This window comes from Melospiza melodia, chromosome 1, assembly GCF_035770615.1.
Source record: "Melospiza melodia melodia isolate bMelMel2 chromosome 1, bMelMel2.pri, whole genome shotgun sequence".
In the NCBI taxonomy this organism is placed as follows: Eukaryota; Metazoa; Chordata; class Aves; order Passeriformes; family Passerellidae; genus Melospiza; species Melospiza melodia.
The window spans coordinates 33,213,662-33,232,503 of record NC_086194.1 but is presented as its reverse complement, the minus strand read 5'-3'; the positions used below and the strand labels follow the sequence as shown (position 1 = coordinate 33,232,503).

The 18,842-nt window shown below is 37.8% G+C and overlaps 1 protein-coding gene and 1 long non-coding RNA gene across 4 annotated transcripts in view; one reads left to right on the top strand and one right to left on the bottom strand.

The window, feature by feature from the left end:
* Positions 1-363: 363 nt before the first annotated feature.
* The window catches only part of PALS2 (protein associated with LIN7 2, MAGUK p55 family member), a 58,868-nt gene continuing 40,389 nt past the window's right edge, over positions 364-18,842 (bottom strand). For all 3 annotated transcript variants that reach the window (XM_063153293.1, XM_063153287.1, XM_063153301.1), the window contains exons 4-12: positions 18,165-18,317; positions 17,428-17,655; positions 16,128-16,259; positions 14,070-14,169; positions 13,487-13,555; positions 12,787-12,948; positions 10,074-10,276; positions 9,517-9,645; positions 364-7,238 (exon numbers count right to left, since the gene is read on the bottom strand). In XM_063153293.1, the coding sequence (XP_063009363.1) occupies positions 7,062-7,238; positions 9,517-9,645; positions 10,074-10,276; positions 12,787-12,948; positions 13,487-13,555; positions 14,070-14,169; positions 16,128-16,259; positions 17,428-17,655; positions 18,165-18,317 (1,353 nt within the window). In that variant the 3' untranslated portion in view covers positions 364-7,061. The remainder of the gene's footprint in view (positions 7,239-9,516; positions 9,646-10,073; positions 10,277-12,786; positions 12,949-13,486; positions 13,556-14,069; positions 14,170-16,127; positions 16,260-17,427; positions 17,656-18,164; positions 18,318-18,842) is intronic.
* On the top strand, positions 1,603-17,432 carry LOC134416567 (uncharacterized). The gene is made up of 3 exons (XR_010027304.1): positions 1,603-1,731; positions 14,119-14,275; positions 16,774-17,432. It is a non-coding gene; the product is annotated as an uncharacterized LOC134416567 (long non-coding RNA).

The following is an 18,842-nucleotide window of genomic DNA, read 5'->3' as shown; positions in this document are numbered from 1 at the left end:
CTTGCTGCCAGTCCCCAGCACCTGCCTCCTTCCAGCTGCCCAAATCCCTCCCTGGGCTTTGTCCACTGGCCCATTCCAGTGTGGGCCCAGGAGATGGACTCCCTCTGAGCTGCACTGCTCAGAAAATCACGTGCCCAGGTTCAGCAATGACGACATTCCCAGGGTCTCCCTGTGCATGGAGTGGGGATTTGGCACATTCATGAACAGGGAGATAAACAAGAGTAACTGAAAAGCTGCTTTTATGTAAGTGGAGCACCAAAATCCAAAGATAAAAGGCAGATTCAAAGACTGGTCCTTGATACCTTACGTGGCTTAAATGCAGACTATGACAAAAAAAAAAAAATCAGAGAAAAACCCAATTACATTTTTTCAATATTAAATCTTTATTATATACAAAAATATTTTGTTGGGAATTAACAGAATTTCATCATTTGTACATTAACATTTTTATGTTTGGCTGTGTTTATTGTGAAAATATTAGCTGTGAAAAAGACAAGGTGGGGGAGGGTCTTAGAAAACAAGTCACAATTTAAAAACATCCCACATAGTAGCTGACTTTATCAGTATGAAGTCACAATGCTAACAAGTCCCATATCCTAGGCCTGCTCTACAGTACTGTATTCAAACAATTAAGTACTAAATAATTTCCAGGTTTATATTAAAAAACTCAGCTAATTCAGGTTAAGGTTTTTCTTGTAGGAAGTTTTCAGCTAAAGAAACTAATTTTTACAGGAGAGCAGTTTTGGAAGTTTTACAAATTCAAATCCAGGTCAATTTAATATACTGTAGAAATAAAAAAAAAAAAAAAAAAAAACCACAAAACAGAAAACCATGAGAGCTTCCAACTGGCAAAACCAGTTGTGAGAAAAGCAAGGTAAGGAAATGCCTGGTGACAGAGCACTAATACACATTTAAACCCAAACACAACCAAGATCCTACAGTTCTTAGCCTGGTGTGAGGGTGGAGAGCAGCAACTTTCTTGTGTTTTAAGCCCCACAGAAGCAGTTCCCCTCCCTACACCACAGTGCACAAATGTTACACATGGGCAACACAGGGGTAGTGGGGAAGGGATGCTCAACATGCATTTTCCTAGGGAGAAACAATATATTTAAAGAGTTATCTCCACACATAATTGTGTACAAGACCTAAACCCACAAAAATCAGTCAAAACCTTTTTTTGCCTGCACAAAGCAGCAATGTTCATTTTGCTTTATGCTATGGATCATGTGAGAAGTCAGGTAACAGAGAGATGGGATTTTTGGAAGAGGCTCTGCTGTACTCAGGTAAATGTTGGCTGCTTGTGGAGTAACCAACAGTTGGCTCAGCCACGGGAACAACCAGAATTGCATGGAAAAGTGTTAGCATGGAGCTACTGACATGAAAAGGAAGAGGCTAAATGGGAGAAAGTGTTTCCAGGACTACTTTAACTCTGTTACCTGACCACTGTCCTAGCAGCAAAAGGAACTCCATACCCAATGAGCAAAAGAAACAGTTCCAAATACCAAGAAAAAAAATTACTTCAAGTGTCACTTATTCTATAAAATATAAATATTGCTGAACCCCTGCTAATAAATTCCATTTGTAGGTGAAGCTACATCACAGCCGTCACCAAGCTGGGGTTTGTTTTTAGGCCTGTACCAGTAAATCCCAGCTACAGTACCAGCAAATGAACTGAGAATTCAGCAGCTGACAATGTAACTGTGGAACAGGATCCCACTGCAGAGAACTCAGGTAATTCAGTAGACACTGCCTGAATTGTTTGCAGCATTTACCTCGAAGTTTTATTTATATATGTATATATATGGGTGTTTGTGTGTGTGGGCACAAGCACGCTTTTAATATGATCAGAACCCAAAGCTGCCTGTAAAAATAACCAAAACTGATTATTTTACAAGTGTTTTCTATTTTTATTTTTAGGATCTGTCTTGGGCCAAAAACCAGTAAGTTATACAAGTCCTAAATACTGATGTTTTTGTTAACTATTTCCTCTGTAAGACACAAGTTGAGAATCCCAGACAATTTCCACTAGCAAGCCTGTTAAACATATGTGAAAACTAAGAAGTACAGGCCAAAAAAGAAGAAACCCAGGGAAAACAAAAGGAAGGGCCAGGACTTCACTTCAGCACTGTCAGTCACAACAGTCCACCAGAGAAAGTAAATTAAAGTAGCCTTAAGGATAGAACCCCTTTCAGTGGCCCAGGAGAAGTTTTTATTGCAGGGAGAGGAGGGTGCTGGGAGCTGAGGGGTTTTTAAGGCAAGAGGCCCAGCAGACTGCGAGTCTTTGATCCAGTACCCACCACACAGACACCAATAAAATCATCTCACCACTTCTGCAAAGTAGCATCATGAATTTTGGCAATAACCATGTGGTACTTGAACTCTTTGGACTTTGGGTGAGGCAGGGAACCCCGCATGAAGCACAGAGCCTGTACAGATGTGCAGGACATGGGACAGAGCCCAGCTGTTGGTTATCCCAGAGCTGCCCCCACAGGCACAACGGGCAGCGGGGCAGCTGCTGCAGGAGGCACTGTCCATGCACTGGGACACGGCCTCAAGGTTCAGTGGAAGCAGAGAAGCAACAACCTCCAGGAAGCCTGGCTGGGAAACCATGGGAGAGGTGAAGGGAGTTTATGTTCACAAGATAGGCTCATGTGTAAGCACAGGTAAGAACCCAGTTCCCAATCTCTGGAGCGCTCTGCTTGATCGCTCTCTGCTGGTCCTTGAGCATTGCAGAGGCCCACTGGGCTCAAGGGGGTACCTAGCCAGGGATTTTCTGTGTTTCAAAGAGAAAGAAGTTTCCTATTTCTTAGCTGAATCACCCTCTTCAAAAAACAAACCCAAACCCAGGTGACTTCCTGAGCGCTGAGCTGCAGGCAATTTGTAAGCAAGTCACTTAGGTAGGATTTTAGAAGATGCAGCGAGTAGAGAGGATGAAAGAAAACGACGTCACAGTTTGAGCTCAGCCAAGATGTGACTGTTTATATAAACAGAAATTCAAAAGCGATGAGCTGATCTGCCATCCTGCTCCACAAAGCTTTTGTACAACTAAGTACACAGAGCTGCCCTGAGCCGAGAACACGGCACAAGTCACAGATACTGCCTTGGCTATGAACTTGATTTTCCTTGCCTACGAAGATCTGTGATTCTGCTCCATGTTTATCTTTGTTGCAAAGGTTTGCAGAACATTTTGAAAGACCTTTATAAATCTATGCAAGATGATGTATTCCATTATAATTATCCCACTAAACTTGGACTGCATCTTGATGCAGAACCTAAAGCAGACCTGCTATAACACTTGGAGACAGCAAGGTCATCACCTGGGTACACAATGCACCACAGTATTTACAGGAGAGTTGAGACTGGTGCACACTTAAGTGAATTTTTGGTGAATTCAGGGAAATAACTTACAGGTCTTGGCATACCGACTGTACTTCTATGTATAACTTTTCATTCACGGGGCAACTACAGTGTTTCTTCTATAAGTCTCTATATGTACAGAATTTTACAGCACCTCATGCACTGTCCAAAACAGATAGAAATTACAGATAAATATAGTTTTTTTTTTAGATTGAAATATCTGTATATTTAGAAAAATATACATTAGTAAACACAATAAACCAGGTAGAGAAGTGTACCAGTTCTAAAGTCTCACATGCAGGTAACATTTCTGGATTAAGTCGTGGTAGCTTAGTAATGTGATAACCAACATGAGCATTTTTTGTTTTACCATCCACATACATATACACAGACAACTATTTGATAATTTACTTTTCCTAAACTACTTAAATATTTATCTTGTGATACATACCACATATCTTAAACATTTAGCAGCATCTTCACCTCGCTCAGACACACCTATTGTACTCTTTAACAGTCAATGTAATGTTTTCCTGTTAGAATCTGGAAAATGAATGTTTAGTACAGAATGAGATAACATGAAATCCCAGTTATTTTAACTCCTCCAAAAAGCTCCAAACAGGTGTTTTATGAAATGTTTTTGCTTGCTCAAAATGAGCCTCTCATAGTGTCTTCTCCCCTAATTGTACAATGTACAACAGCTGATGCAGCACACCCTGGCAGGCAGGGACCATCACAGCTGTGGACGTGACTGAAACAACACCAGCATTTCAAGAATCTCCAAGAACATTCCTTTTAAAAAATAGTAACTGTTTTTCTCATTCCAGTCATTCTACCAGGTGGGGACAAACTAAGCAAAGTATCTGATGAAAATCTGACTATGCCAAAACCCAAAACTACCACAAAGAAACAAAGCAATCTCCCTCCCCCTTTCACCATTAAACAATCCAATGCGAGCACTCAAGCTTTAACACACAGATGCGCAGGGTGTGGTGTTTGGGTTTGGGTTGTTTTCCCCCCCCAACCTGGAACACAGACAACCAAATCAGACCTGCAGATACTTCCACACCACCTTTGTGCCAACCCAAGCAAGTCACCTTCTCTTACTGCTTCAGAACTGCACTGCAGAATTGCTCACTGCCATCTACATCACCACCACCCAAAGCTCAGCCACAATACCCCACCTCCTGACTTAAACCCACAGAGTGAACCTGAAGAAAACATTCAAGCTTTAGGCTTTAGCAAATACGTGACTATTCTGGAGATTGCTAACTAGGGAGACTCTTGACAGTATTCTCCCTGGGATGGAAACAGAATGAGCAGAGAGAAGCTTTCCTGACTACACCTTGGTGGCTGTGTTTCATGTGCTTGGTTCAGTAAATTTACAGAAAAAAGATGAAAATAAGTGATGTCTGCAATATGAAGTACTGAGGTGTGTAAACTGAAGAATCTTCTCATTCATTCATTGGGGAAGAGTGAAGTCAGCCCACTTTTGGCATCAGAAAGAAGGGTATATTTCTAACTCATAATGAGAAGGCATCTTATCTGTCCAGACAGCCTATCTTATTTACAGCATATGGAGGACTCCCATGACACAGTACACAAACACAGTTCAGCCATGTTCAGCACAGTGCCAAAAGCAAACCACTGAAATAGCCAAGCAACAGCCCTGCTGTCATTTGCTGCTACACACCACACTCCATCCACTTCTCAAAGCAGCCTCTGAGCAACAGGATCACAGAACGCGTCTCCTGGGAAAGAAAACTGCAAGTCCCATGCTGGTGCCACAACTGAGAGCTCTGCCAAACTTAAAAAAAAAAAAAAAACAACAGAGAAAACACATCCTGGAAAGCATAACAATAAAAAAGCAGTGGTACAAATTTTCCTTAGAGAATTTCATATTCCCTCTGAAAAACATTTTGAAAACTCAGTATTAAGTGCCAGGAAGATCTCCTGTGCTACACACAAGTTTAACTAACATTTTCCACACACACACTGGGATTTCAAGCCTCCTCTGTCCCTCTTCCCCCCCAACAACCAACTTTACAGGCTGTGTAAAAACCATCTGTTGCATACGGGTGTTTTGAGGTTTTTTCAAACAGTTTTCCTCTACTGCATCCACTCAACTTTTTCTTTTCCTTGTGCACATAAAAGTCTTTTGAGAGCCACAGGAAGCAATGCTGTTTTACAGTGCCTAAGCCTGTCTTCCTCCACAAACAGCTCTGAGGAAGATGCCTTTTGATAGCATTCTGGGTCACACTTTGGTGTTGAAAAGGAATCCAGAGTCAGGTGCCTGTCACAAGATGGAAGAGGAATTAAACAGATGACTTCAGTTTAGACACCTAAGCCAGTAGGTGATGGTGAATGTGACTATATACAACAGCTGACAATGTCATATAAAACATGGTCACAAAAGGAGCTCATCTGAGCAACAGGCTGTATTCTCCTTCTGTTCCCATTAATTTACATCAGCTTAAGTTTTGATCAATGAACCTGAACCTAACCTAATATGAATTATATCAATGAGCATACTGAGGGGAGAATTGTCACTGGAAAGGAAATACACTGTAAACGAAAAAACCTATAAACAACATTGCTTTTTAGCAGTAAGCTTCCAATTCACAAGCTATCTAATGAAAAATGCAATTAAAAACAATGTAAGAAAAAGCACAGAAATGCCATTACACAACACTCAAAATACAGCAGTTGATCACACACAAATATTTAAAAGATAATTTAGAACCCAGCTAGACATCACAGGAAATGAAGCCACAGATCACTACACAAATACAGAACAATGTCCTAAGAAAAGAAAATGTCTTTTTTTTTTCTTTTTTTTAAGCAATGTGTTTTCACAAGTGTGAATAAATAGTCCTAAACATTAAGTGTCACCTACAAGGCTCCACATTATCAGGTTCTCTCTCAAGCTACTTCACCATTATTCAAATTGCACTGAATTACCTTGCCTATGACTTTCTAATGTCAGTACTTCAACTGTAATGGGCTAACAGGTTGGCTCCCAAGAAAGCATAATAAGCAGCTTGCAAGGTATTGCTCTATGTTATTTTAGGAGACAGATAGAAGGGAATCTACACAAAAGTTATCTAAATCAAGAGATATCAAGAACTTTTGGAACATCAGGAATGCACCAACATTAAGCTGAAAGCAGCTGGAGCAATGGACCTGTGTTTTTGCTACTGCTTTGAATATTTAAAATTCTGCTCCCATGAAATTATTATTTTTTGAAGAAGAAAAAACCTCAAAGAAATTAGTGTTCTTTCCTAATAAGAGCTATAGACTTTTGATCAGTTAAACACTGACATTAACAAATTTTACAAAAATTGTTTCAAGTATCCTTTTTTAATCACAGTGAAAATGTAAGACCAAGATGTAAATGTTGAAGTGAATGAAAGTTTCTTAGATGAAAAAGGCAAAGATACTAAATCAAAACATAGAAAAATGCTTAAACGCATTTCCTTCATGTGATATGAATAGAAAGGTTATCTGTAAAAAGTTAGAAAAATTAAAATAAATTACATATTTAAGTACACTTTCTCTTCAACATTTTTATAAAAATTCAGAACAGTGTACTTTTGAATATACACAGAGTAAAAATGCACAGGTGCTGTAGGTTATCATCAGTATCTACACGTCACGTTTGCTGCTGCTGACTTTATTTGTTACTGCAGCTCCCTCTGGAGCACTCAGTAGACCCAGCTGATGGGGACCCACTGGGGCTCCAGCCTCAGTCTCTCGATGGCCGTCTGCAGCTTCTCGAAGGCTTTGTCCAGGTTGTCATTTACAATGGTCAGGTCAAAGTAGTGGTTGTACGCTCGCTGGATCCGCGCGCTCTCATCCACTGTTTTTTTCAGATCAGTGTCCTGTGCAAGAGATTTTTAAGGATTAGTGAATCTAAATCTTACTAAAGATTTAAAGATAAGACTTGGCAAATCCTTAGAGATGCAGGAGAAGATCCCTTCAGTACACACTGCAACTGACTATTTAAAGCTAGATACCACCTACATTTTAAAAATAAGGAAAGTTCATTTATAATACATTCACACAGAAATTGAGCTAAAATACATTGAAAGGGCTGAGAAAGTTCTGAGTGGTGTCAATAATGTTAAATATGGCAAGCAAATGTTTGCCAATCTTACAATTTTGAAGAAAATCAATAGAAGCATGTGAACTTGGGCTGGTGTGCACAGGGAGTAGTTAATCACTTTGTAAGGGCAACTGATGATCCAACCAGAATAAAATTAATGCTTTAGGAATGACTGGGTCAATCAGTTTTGCAAATATATTTGTGTCCCTTTTATTTCCATAGAAGACATCAAAAAACCCCCAAGATTTTAAATTAGGATGAAATGAAAGTCAATTTCTAGCAGAATAAAGCTCTAGAATACCTTATGGCTCTTAGAGACAACATTTTAGCCTAGCTCACCTGACATCAGTCCCTCATTTGTAAACTACTGCAACATTACTGTAGTCCAGACCTGAGCTGCAAAATATGCAAATTTATATTCCTACATGATGAAGCCTTTATAAAGTGCCTACATTCATTAAAAATTCCTCTCAATTTTTGTGCAACAGCAATTTTTTGGAAGTAGTTATGAGATTTGTCTCCCTTTACAGTAATTATTTCAATATTTTCAAGTCCTTATACTGCTGTCAATATAAAAACCAAAATGAAAAACCAATTTTGTCAATAGCCTTTCCTTCACAGTGAATGAAGGAAACAAGTAAAGGTATGAAACCAAGAGCCAGACTTTTTGTAATGGAATGGGTTAGGATGCTAGAAATAATACAGCCAGGTCTAACAAGTAAACTGTAATACTTTAAATGACATTTGTTTTTCATTTGTTCAGGAAGCACAAGAATATGAAATAGCAAATCATACTCCATATACACGTGCAGGGATGCAATGCAAAATCCATAAAAACACATAAATGCATATCTGAAATTTAACGACCCTCTCCATTATTTGTAAGAAGTAATACAGAGCCAAAGATGTCCCTTAGGGAATCAAATATTAGGAAGTGCAGGAAATCATTTTTATACTTGTCTGGATAGTTTAAACCTTGCCTTCCTGTATATGCACCATAAAATTCAGGGTTCATTTGGAGCAGGAAAGAGGGATGACTGAGCATCCACAGAGATACTAGAATGCATAATAACTAGAAGCCATGACTAAAAATTATACAATAATTTAGTGGAAATACTAATGCCCCCCCCCCCCCCCATTTTATAGCTTTGAGTGCCCTGTCAGCATTTATTCAAGATATTCGTATGAAGCTGCAGCACTATCATTATGAGGCATCAGCAAAACACAGCTTTTTTTCTGTTGGGGAGTTGAACTGCTCAATCTGGCTTTTTTTCCTTTGCTCCTGAAGCTGGGAAAGTTCATGCCCACACGGAGTGTTTATGCTTAGCTGCATTGGAGGAATTGTCTTATTTCCCTCTGCTACACATAGTGTCTAAGAAAAGGAGGGAAGATCTAATGAACAAAACATGCCACTTCAATTTATATGACAAATCCAAGGAACAACAGGGAAGTTGTTCAACACTTCTTATTCTGGCAGCTGTCAGCCACTCTCAGTGCAGCACATGATGCTGCAGCAGTGAAAACAAGGACAACCTGCATTCTTGGGGGTTTTTGTGGGTTTTTTGGGGGGGGTTTGTTGGTTAGTGAGATTTGTTTGCCTTTTCCTTTTTTGACACAAGCTGCAATATCTTTCCCAAGCATTATAGATTCCATTTATAAAGCACACACATATTTGACAAACAGGAACAAAAATTTGGGTGGGGAGGGAGATGGGAAAGTCAAGGAAAGACATCTGCATAAAAGAACAATTGCAACCATGAAATATCTACCATTTGCAGCAAATAATCAAAGGTGACAGTTCCCAAAGTACACATTAGAAGTAATTTTTGTAATCAACACTTCTCTGTAAGAGGTCTATTTTTAAGAAAGAAGCAATCTCCTTTATACACAGTATTTGATTAACTTCTACTACATAATCAGCAAAAGTCTTGCCTAACTTTTATTAAAGACATTTGTTTCAGAACAAATTCCACCTAAAATAAATGATAAAAAAATTTTAAAAGATCTAAGAACATCTTGTTCAAAGAAAACTAAATAGGAAATGATCTGCTTACAGTGAGAAGTTTGGTTGTAATTCCAGCATCTACCACAGCCTTGTGCATAGCTCGCAAAGTCTCTAACTCTGGAGCAGCAATAAACACCACATAGGGCATGAATTCTGAAGTCCTCAGTATTTTTAGAGCCTAGATGCAAAGAAAAAGAAAAAAAAATTAAAAAACCACCAAAGTTTGAGAGTGACTCACCACATCTCCCCCCTTACTTAAGGGACACCACAAAACTCATCTGTGACGATGGGCAGCAATACATAAGTGAAGATTCTTATTTCTATTTTGGAAATTCCTACATTCCTTTTGAAATGCTCAGCATCATTCTTTCCTTGGCTAAAAGACTATTTATTACTCTGCAAGACTCCTCCTTCATGCAGAATTTAAGTTGGGTATTTTCCATCTTTCTAATCCATTCCAAGTAAGTGCCACAAACACAGGAATCCAGCTGATAATTGTAACCTTGAAACCAGATAAGAAGCCTTCAAATTTGAAGGCATCTCTCTTCACCTCTTCAACATTATAATCCCACACTTGTTATAATAGTAACTTTATAAATCATATACCTGTGGATTTACATCCAAGATGCAGGTCCTTCCTGTCTGAACAACTTCAAGGATGGAATCAATTTTGGTGCCATAAAGATTTCCTTCATATTCTCCATGCTCTAAGTATCTGCCAGCTTTAATATCCATCTCCATTTCAGCTCGTGACACAAATCTGTACGCTTGCCCATCTTTTTCATCATCCCTTGGCTTCCGTGAAGTAACTAAACAAAAATTAAAAATATAAATTGAATGTTTTCATTTTATATTTGGAATATAAATATGAAACTGGACTGCATATTAAGTAGGGAGACTATAATACACATTGTTATACAGTTGTAATTGCTCCATGTACAGGTTTATTCTTCATTCTAGATAAATTTTAGAACTGAGCACAGCCCCTCCTGTTCCCTTTATTTATATTGTTTCCTATATGGTGCTTACCCACCCCTTTGCCTGTTTCCTTTGCCTACTCCTTTACACTATATAAAATACTCATTCATGCAATCTTTTTAAGTATTCACTTAATAAAATACTTATTTAAGTGACTTGGAAATCAAATGGAAGTTTAACTTTCAAATGTCAAATGTACTTTTGAAAATAGCTGAGCACAACAAGATCTGCCCCATCCCACCCCCAAAACCTTTTCCCTCTGTATTTGTCCTGTTGTTCAGGGTAGAATTACATGGGCTAGCTATAAAGAAAGTTAGTTTAAATATCAGAAGCAGCCCAGCCACCATAGCAGAATCTTAGTGGAAGCCAGCTAATGCTGCTTTCCAGGACAACTTCCCTTTTAAAGCAAGGTAAATTCTCTGCAGAAAGATTAAAGCCAGTATTTGAGTAAATCATTATCAGCTATCTTGGGTATTGGCTACACTGTGCAGTACAGACATTACTTAGGCAAAAAAAAAATAAAAATAAGATTTTAAAAAAGTAAAATAAAATATAAGATCATATTATTATTGACTTTGCTGCCCTATCCCCATATTAAGTACCTGCTACTTATATTTAATTAGATTTGAACTCTAGAACATGTTAAACTTAACAGTCAGTGCATCCCTTTGGTAATACTTCTATCATCATTTGGTGCAACTTGTTGAGACAAGTGGAAAGCAATCTTTCCCTTCCAGTAATTCCTATTCACTTCAATCTTATAGAAAACACAAATGCAAAAAACAATCATCTGAAGCTGTTTAGAATACACATTTTACTAGAACATCTAGTTTTAGTCAAATTCTATTGAAAGATTAAAGCTGTAGTGGTTAATACAAGACATTAAAAAGAATCACATATCAGTTTGCAATTAATTTTGGAGAGTAAGCTTTAACATCTTACAGCTAAGAGATGATTTAACAGTTCAGTTATTCACACTGAAGAAAACCACAGCACCACGGGCTGGATCAGAACTCAACACCAAGAACATGCTTCTCCCCTAGAGCACTGGGTCAGCTTAATCCATTTCCCACCTCCCAAAACACATCCTACACAAATCTCTTTATGAATAACCTGGAGAATTTTCTTCTGATCAAAGACCAACTAAGTTTACTGATTCTCCCACTTAAAATCTGAATGAGAAAAAAAGGTTCTATATAAAATAAACTGGGTATTGCATGTGTATGATTAGACTATCAGATTGGGGAAAGTTTACTTTTATGTCTTTGAAGAATGTTCAACAACTGTGCTGCATTACTTACATAATTTCAAGCATCTATATAGCATTTTAGAGAAATAAGTAATTCTGAAGGCTTTTTTGAAATAGAGTAAGAATTTTAGAAGCAGTAAAAAGCCTCTTACTATTTTGCCAATATAAAATGGAATTCCCAAGAGAAGATTTCTTTTTAAAGGTAACACTGAGAAGTCAACCTTGTTATCAGGCCCATCAACCAATTTTAAGTGCCCTGACCAGTTTTGATGATAGAGATTCACCAAATGAGAGAGAGAGACTGGTTCTCTCATCTCGTACAATTCATCTTTCAGACCTTTCCCTCCTCCTATTATTATCAGATCTATTTCTTGCCCACTGGAAACAGAAGAGAACAGACTGTTTTTGAAATTCTGAAAAGCACATGTCAGGAGAATAATAATGTAGCTAGAGTAGGCTTCTCTGGTCAGCAGCCAAACAGGAGGGAGGAGTTGAAAAAAAAAGGTTAATGAGCAAAACATCTGAAAGAAAGGCAAGAAAACATGCTTCAGGTAAAATAAGTTTTTTTCTGCTATTTATAAGGGGGAAAATAAAAGATTGTGTGTTAAGGCTAGATATATTAAAATACTGTTATGCAAATCTTGGAGATCACAAACACTTCAGTTTTATTGGAAGTTTGCTGCTTTTCCCTACATTTCTAAACTAAAGCAACAATTTATAATGCCTAGTCCACAGGTGGAAAACTAAGAGGTAGACCTGAGAAATTCCACTGGCCGTTCATTACAGAAGGCTACTGGGAACTTAGGGAATGACCTCAGTAATGGATGGTGACTGACACTGAGGAAACCCAGACTGAAATACTGCACAGACAAAAACTGCTATTCTGCAGCATCAGCACCATTTAAGTGCTAGTTACAAATGTTTTCATGGTCATATGTTAGTTCAGTTTTCTGAAAACAGGAAGTGTTTTCCCACTCTCTACAATTTTTATGCTCTGACAAAATGACTCCAACACTGAATCACAAGGATAAACATCACATACTTTCCAGTTAATCAAAGGATGATGTTAAGATAGGAATGCTGAGAACTTACATGGCACTGTAGTTCCAAATCTAGTAGGATTCAGCACAATAAACCTGTTCTTCAAACTCCTTCGCCCCACTCCTTGGGCCCCAATCAAGACCAGGGTTTTCCTCTGAAAAGGAGGCATTTTGGCTACCTCCTCATATATCTGGATTTCATGGCGATCAAATTCTACATTGAGAAACGTACAAAAAACTTTAATACACGCTCAAGGCTGTAACAAATAAAAAAACTAGGTAGTCCCTCCCTTCAGGTATTTGTACACATTGGTGAGAGCTGCCCTGAGCCTCCTCTTCTCCAGATTGAACATTCCCAGCTGTCTCAACTTTTTCTCATGGGTGAGATGCTCCAGTCCCTTCAACATCTTTGTATGTCCACATCTCCCTCGCACTGTGGAGGTGCCCAGTACTCTTAGGAGTGGCCTCATCAATGCTGAACAGAAGCGAAAAATCACATCCCCTCAGCCCACTGGCAACAAACATTTCACTGTTTTTCCTTTAACACCCAGTTTTTCTCTGATTTCCACCCACCAAATGATGTACCCAGCACAGCCATGTCTGCGCTGATCGCTATTGTTTTTAAACCATAAAAACTATCTGATCTATCAAACTTATAATCAAATGTTTTACTGCAAATCTTTAGCTTTGGATACACTACACTCTGCAAGTTTTGACACCTAAAGAACGTTTCATATAGTATTAAGAGATACCTGCATTTCTTGTAGTGAGATACATCATCTTTTTCTTTTTTTTGCTGCTTATTGTTCCACAGAAAGGCCCTAAAAATAAAAAACTAGATGAACTCACAATTTCTGTTTATTTCTAAAGCTTATTTATATGAATACATGAAACTTTAGATTAATACATTTATAAGGACTATTCTAGAATTGTATATATCCTAGGGCAAGAAATTACATCTATTTACAAACCCATCAAATGGTACAGGAAGAACTGAACACAGAAAAAATTATTTTCCTAGAAAATAAAGCAGTTGAAAAATTCATATTTAGCTTATTAACTTTCAGTGCATACCATACAAAATTTTTTTTTAAAGTACACACTGCCTGTCCCACCTCATTCAGCTTTCCATCACCAGGTGGCAAAACTGATTCATGTATCTTTGAACACTAAACAGACTTCACCCTTTGTCCTTCAGCAAAAGCCAAAATATGAAATTCAGCATTTCACAATAATCTGTGTAATCTCACATAGCAGTTTTTCTATTATTTATGAAGGCAGGAAAAGCAAAAGGAATCAGAACAAAATCTACTCCTGAAATTTATGAAGTCTCACCTGAGTTGTCCCAGTCCCTCCTAACAAAAGCCTTCCTCTTCTCTTCCAGGAACTGGCTAGGAATTAGACCTGCACTTCCTCCTTCTTTGACATGACTAGCCTGGGAGGGGAAAAAAACCCAAACAAATAATTATATTTAACTTGCAAGAAGCATTTTTCTCATCAAGATGGTGTTGACTGACTTCCTCGCTGCCAGTTTCTCAGTGGTGAGTGTTGATACATTTACTACTGAGATTTAAAAATTCAGAGTCAGATGTAAATATTAAAATTCTCTTTTAGAGAAATAGTGTCTTGATATTGACTATTAAAATTCAGAAAACTTAAGTAAAATAGATGCGAGTTCCATTACTGGTTCTCATCACGTCAGTACGCTCCTCCAGACATAAAACTTTGGCATAAAATTCCCAAGTGGAATTCTCTGGCTCCAGACACTGTAGTCTCAGGTGACAAAAGTCAAGATTTGCTAGTATCCAGTATACTTATTTTATATTCTTGAGCTGCTCCAAACAGGCTTCAGTGCAGTTTATTAACTGCCATTTCCCAGTGAATGCAGTAACACATCCCTAATCACGCCTTCAAGCTTTTTGCACTAAGCAACTACATATTTAAAATCTTAGTAACTTAAGCATTCCTAGTAATGAATTGGCTAAAATTCTCTATAAAATAATTTCATGGCAAGCTCAATTCTCAGCAAGCTTAACACACACAAACACAGTTATGAAGTGTTTAATTCTCCATAAATCTTCTGCTTGCAATAAATCCTTCTTTTGCTAACAGGAGATGTTTGCTTTTTAACTTGTATGCTTTTATCTATGACTAACTGATTTTTTACAGTATGAAGTTTCATTAACAGTCTAGCATTTCTAGAAAGCATGAGGAAAAACTAAACTTCTTTTTCCTGGGGCATGATCTGCATAGCAATACACTATACTGATTTAACACATTTCAATTTTGCCAGATTGAGTGTTGAAGATTTATTTCTCCAGGACTCCTACAAGTTACAACTGGAGAGATTGAAAGGCAATACAGAAGTCAGCATGAGCTAAACATCAAATTCCTCCAGAGTTTTGTAGTGTCTACTTCTGAAACTAATTAAGTTGGCAGCAATAAATTCTCAGTCTTTCCTCACACTTTTTATTGTCTTTCTTTCTTTTATTACTGTCACTGAGAAGCAACAAAATTCAGCAGCTACTTAGGTATATTGGAATATTTCTGTTGCTTTTAAAGAAGTCATATATCTTGTTCTCAGGTAGTCTGGCTCTCTTCTGCTTGTCACCTTGCAAAGGGTGAGCAATGTAGGGGTCGAAAGAGAAATTAATAATACTCTCTGCCAGCTTTGAGGATCTCAGCTGAGAAAAGGGTCTTAAAAGTTCTCTTGTCCCATTTTCAGAGGCACTGATAATGTTTAATTCTGTGCATAGTGTCTTGTAAAAAATAAACATAGCATAAGCATTGGATTACATTTCTACTGCAGGACTGAATGTAGAAATACCACCTTAAAGCAGGATGAATTGTTAATATTTGAAACAGTGCCAAACACTGTGACTATGAGCATGCATGATACACAGCTCACAGACACTGACCACTGCAGAAATAAAACATACAGCCTCTCCAGACAGCTATTCTCACTCCCTTCAAATCCACAAGATTAATTTCTCTCTCTGCATCTCTGAGCACTCAGGAAGGGGTCCACGTCTTCCACAGCTGCTGTCAGGGAAGGCTTACCATAATTATAGTCAAACTAAGACCTTTTTTCTAGAAATTGTCCACCTTAAATTAATTTGTGGGAATGTCCAGGCTTATGATATAAGAATAAAGAAAAATAAACACAACTAATAGTAAAATGAATGTTACATATACAATTTAAAACATTACTTTTCCTTTAGTATTTCAACTTCCTATCTTTATATTAGCTTGAAATTGGATTGCAGTATAAATATTTTTTTTCATGTATCTACTGTTAAATGGAAGTAGATAATAATTTAAAGAGTTTATTAGTAAGGCACCTACTGGTGCTTTTCAGTTTTTTATTTTACTTATTTTAATCTTTTTACCAACCTGCCACCAATTCGGATCTTCGCGGTTTACAATCTGAAGAATTTCTCCTTTAGAAAATTTCAAACCTGCTTCTTTGCATGGGATGAGGTTGTCATTATATGGATTATAATCAAAATGACACTTGACAAAAACCTGAAATGTGTAAAAGTAACAAAGCTTAAGCATTATAAAATACATTCTGACTAATCTATCTGTCAAACTGAAGTAATGTCTTTACCTAAAGCATAAAAACCTTGACATGATCCAAGCTGCATTTGGCATGTAAAATACAATCTAGGGGGAAAAAGTTATTCACTAACTGGGATGGAATAATCAATGGTGCAAGCCTTGGCTGAATTAGTTTCATGATAAAAATTTAAAAATCTGTTCCATTTGGGCATGGTATTACAAAATGGTCATTTCTGCATTTCAGCGTATACAACTCAGTTAGAATTTTGACTTTCAATTACTTAAAAATACAAACAAATTTTTGGAATGTGAGCACTGTATTTAAGGCTGGTAGAATCTTAAGAATTACTTTTAAAACACTGAGTTCATGGCAAAAATAACAGGAGACTGAGCTGCTTAAGACTCAAATTTGATGCAGGGGAAGAAACAGTAGGTTGCATGACTGAACTGAAAACATCTTTGACTCTCTTTGTACCAGGCTGGGGAGCAAAGGAAGCCCCTGCACCTGCCTCAATAGAGCACATTCCCTCAGCCTCTACTCAGTGGAAGCACAGCCTGTTACAGTCACAGGCATTAAGACCCACTACTTGAAGGAGCATCTTATAGGCTGTTTCAAAGCACTGATTCAACTCAGAAAGTCACTTCTGCCATGGAGAAACTGACAGCCTACAGCAACAAAAGGATAAGGAACAGCCACCATCCAAGTTCCCACTGAAGTCAAGAGAGTTAAAGCTTGTCCGTTGAATTAAACACATACCTGCATCCCGTTAAACTGATTATTTTGACACTAACCACGTTATAAACACACACACACTTTACTGCATGATGTGTGATTGTGGTCAGGACATCAGAGGTCACTTAAGGTCAAAGAAACGTGCTTTATATGTAGCATACAAATGCCTAACAATTTTAGACACTAATCCAAGTTTTCTAAGCACGCATATTAGGTGAATAAACTCATTTCTAAAATGTCATTAAAGGTAAATACAGGTATCTACATTTTACTCTTCCTCCTAGCATTATATTCACAAAATAATCAAAACATGTCTAATCCAGAATATTAGAGAATCTTACACAATAAAGTACTAAGCAGAAGTTCTTTTCACAGAATCATCAGAAATGTGCTCCTGACCTGTTGAGGAATGACACTGTCTCTGTAGCTGGGGAGAATTTTCAAAGTGACACTTCCACTGATGTTTTTCAGCAGTTCTTGCAATTCTTTTGGGTTGTTTCCAACCTCGTGGCCATTCACCTCTTTAATAATGTCCCCCACATGCAGAAGACCTTGCCGATCTATCATTCCTCCATGAAGAATTCGGGCTATCACCAGATCGTTGTTCTCCACTCTGAACGTGACTCCCTGAAAGAGGTACAGGACACCCAGTTTACCACTGTTTGAATTTCAGTTTCATTTCACCATTACCTCAAGCACAAATACACAGCTGTGGGATATTCCACTCACTCCAATGAAAACAGTCACAGCTACTACAGTGTTAGAGCTCCTGATCAGAGAAGTATCAGGTGACACAGAAGTGCTTTCACACAAGATTTTCATAAGACTGAAAAATTACTGTTGTTCTTGATTGCATGCAATCCTGTCATCTTTTATCAAGATGTTGTGTTAGTCACTTATGCCAGCAGTCATTCAGGCCAGTGACTGCCTAATAACTATCATCCCATTACTTCTTGGAGAGAATGGGATGGAGTACATGAAAGTATCTTATTTCAACCTCTCAATACTGAGCTTATCACCCATTAAATTACACAATATAATGAAAATAATTAAAACATAATGCAAGAAATCAGGTATGAGCAAACATTTCCACTAGCACTTTAAAGACACACTCACCCTCACCCTCAATTACTTACCAGTGGCTCTCCTGCTCTTTTGTGAATTCCAAGGATGCGAATAGCATCTACTGGAACAGCCTGGTTGTTCACGGAAGAATTATTGACTTCTGGGCTAGAAGGAGGGGAATCATAACATTTTGAAGCCACAATATCATGTGCTTCCAAGAGTGACTGCAAAGGAACAGAAAAAAATCTTTTTTATAGTCATGAAATAACTTTTTGTGAAAGGATTTAGTGCTGAATAACCACTGAATCTGTCCTTTTGGGATCAGGTCATAATACCATTACTTCACATGAAATAAAGCAAAAACGGACACAATAAGTGCTCACATGAACTGATAAGCCTATTGCTTTGGCAAATATCCTATCTTGTACAGAAAAATGCTGCTTCTTAAGGAAATACAGGAGAAATGTAACTAAACTGGGAGTAATGTGTGAAGGCAAGAAGACAGAAAAAGGAGTACCTAAAATAGTCTTCCACCTAATGAGACAGTATCTGAGCAAATGGTTACAGTAAATGAACAGCCCACTGCAAAAAAATGAAGACAACTCATCATTAGATACTTGTGTTTAATGCAATAAAATTTTCCTCCACAGTAATTTGGATAATGACAAGTATGCAAGGATTTCTAGCTATCTGCAGAATGAGTGCTTCCTATTTGCATAAAGCCAAGACAGAATTCTAGTAACAAATGA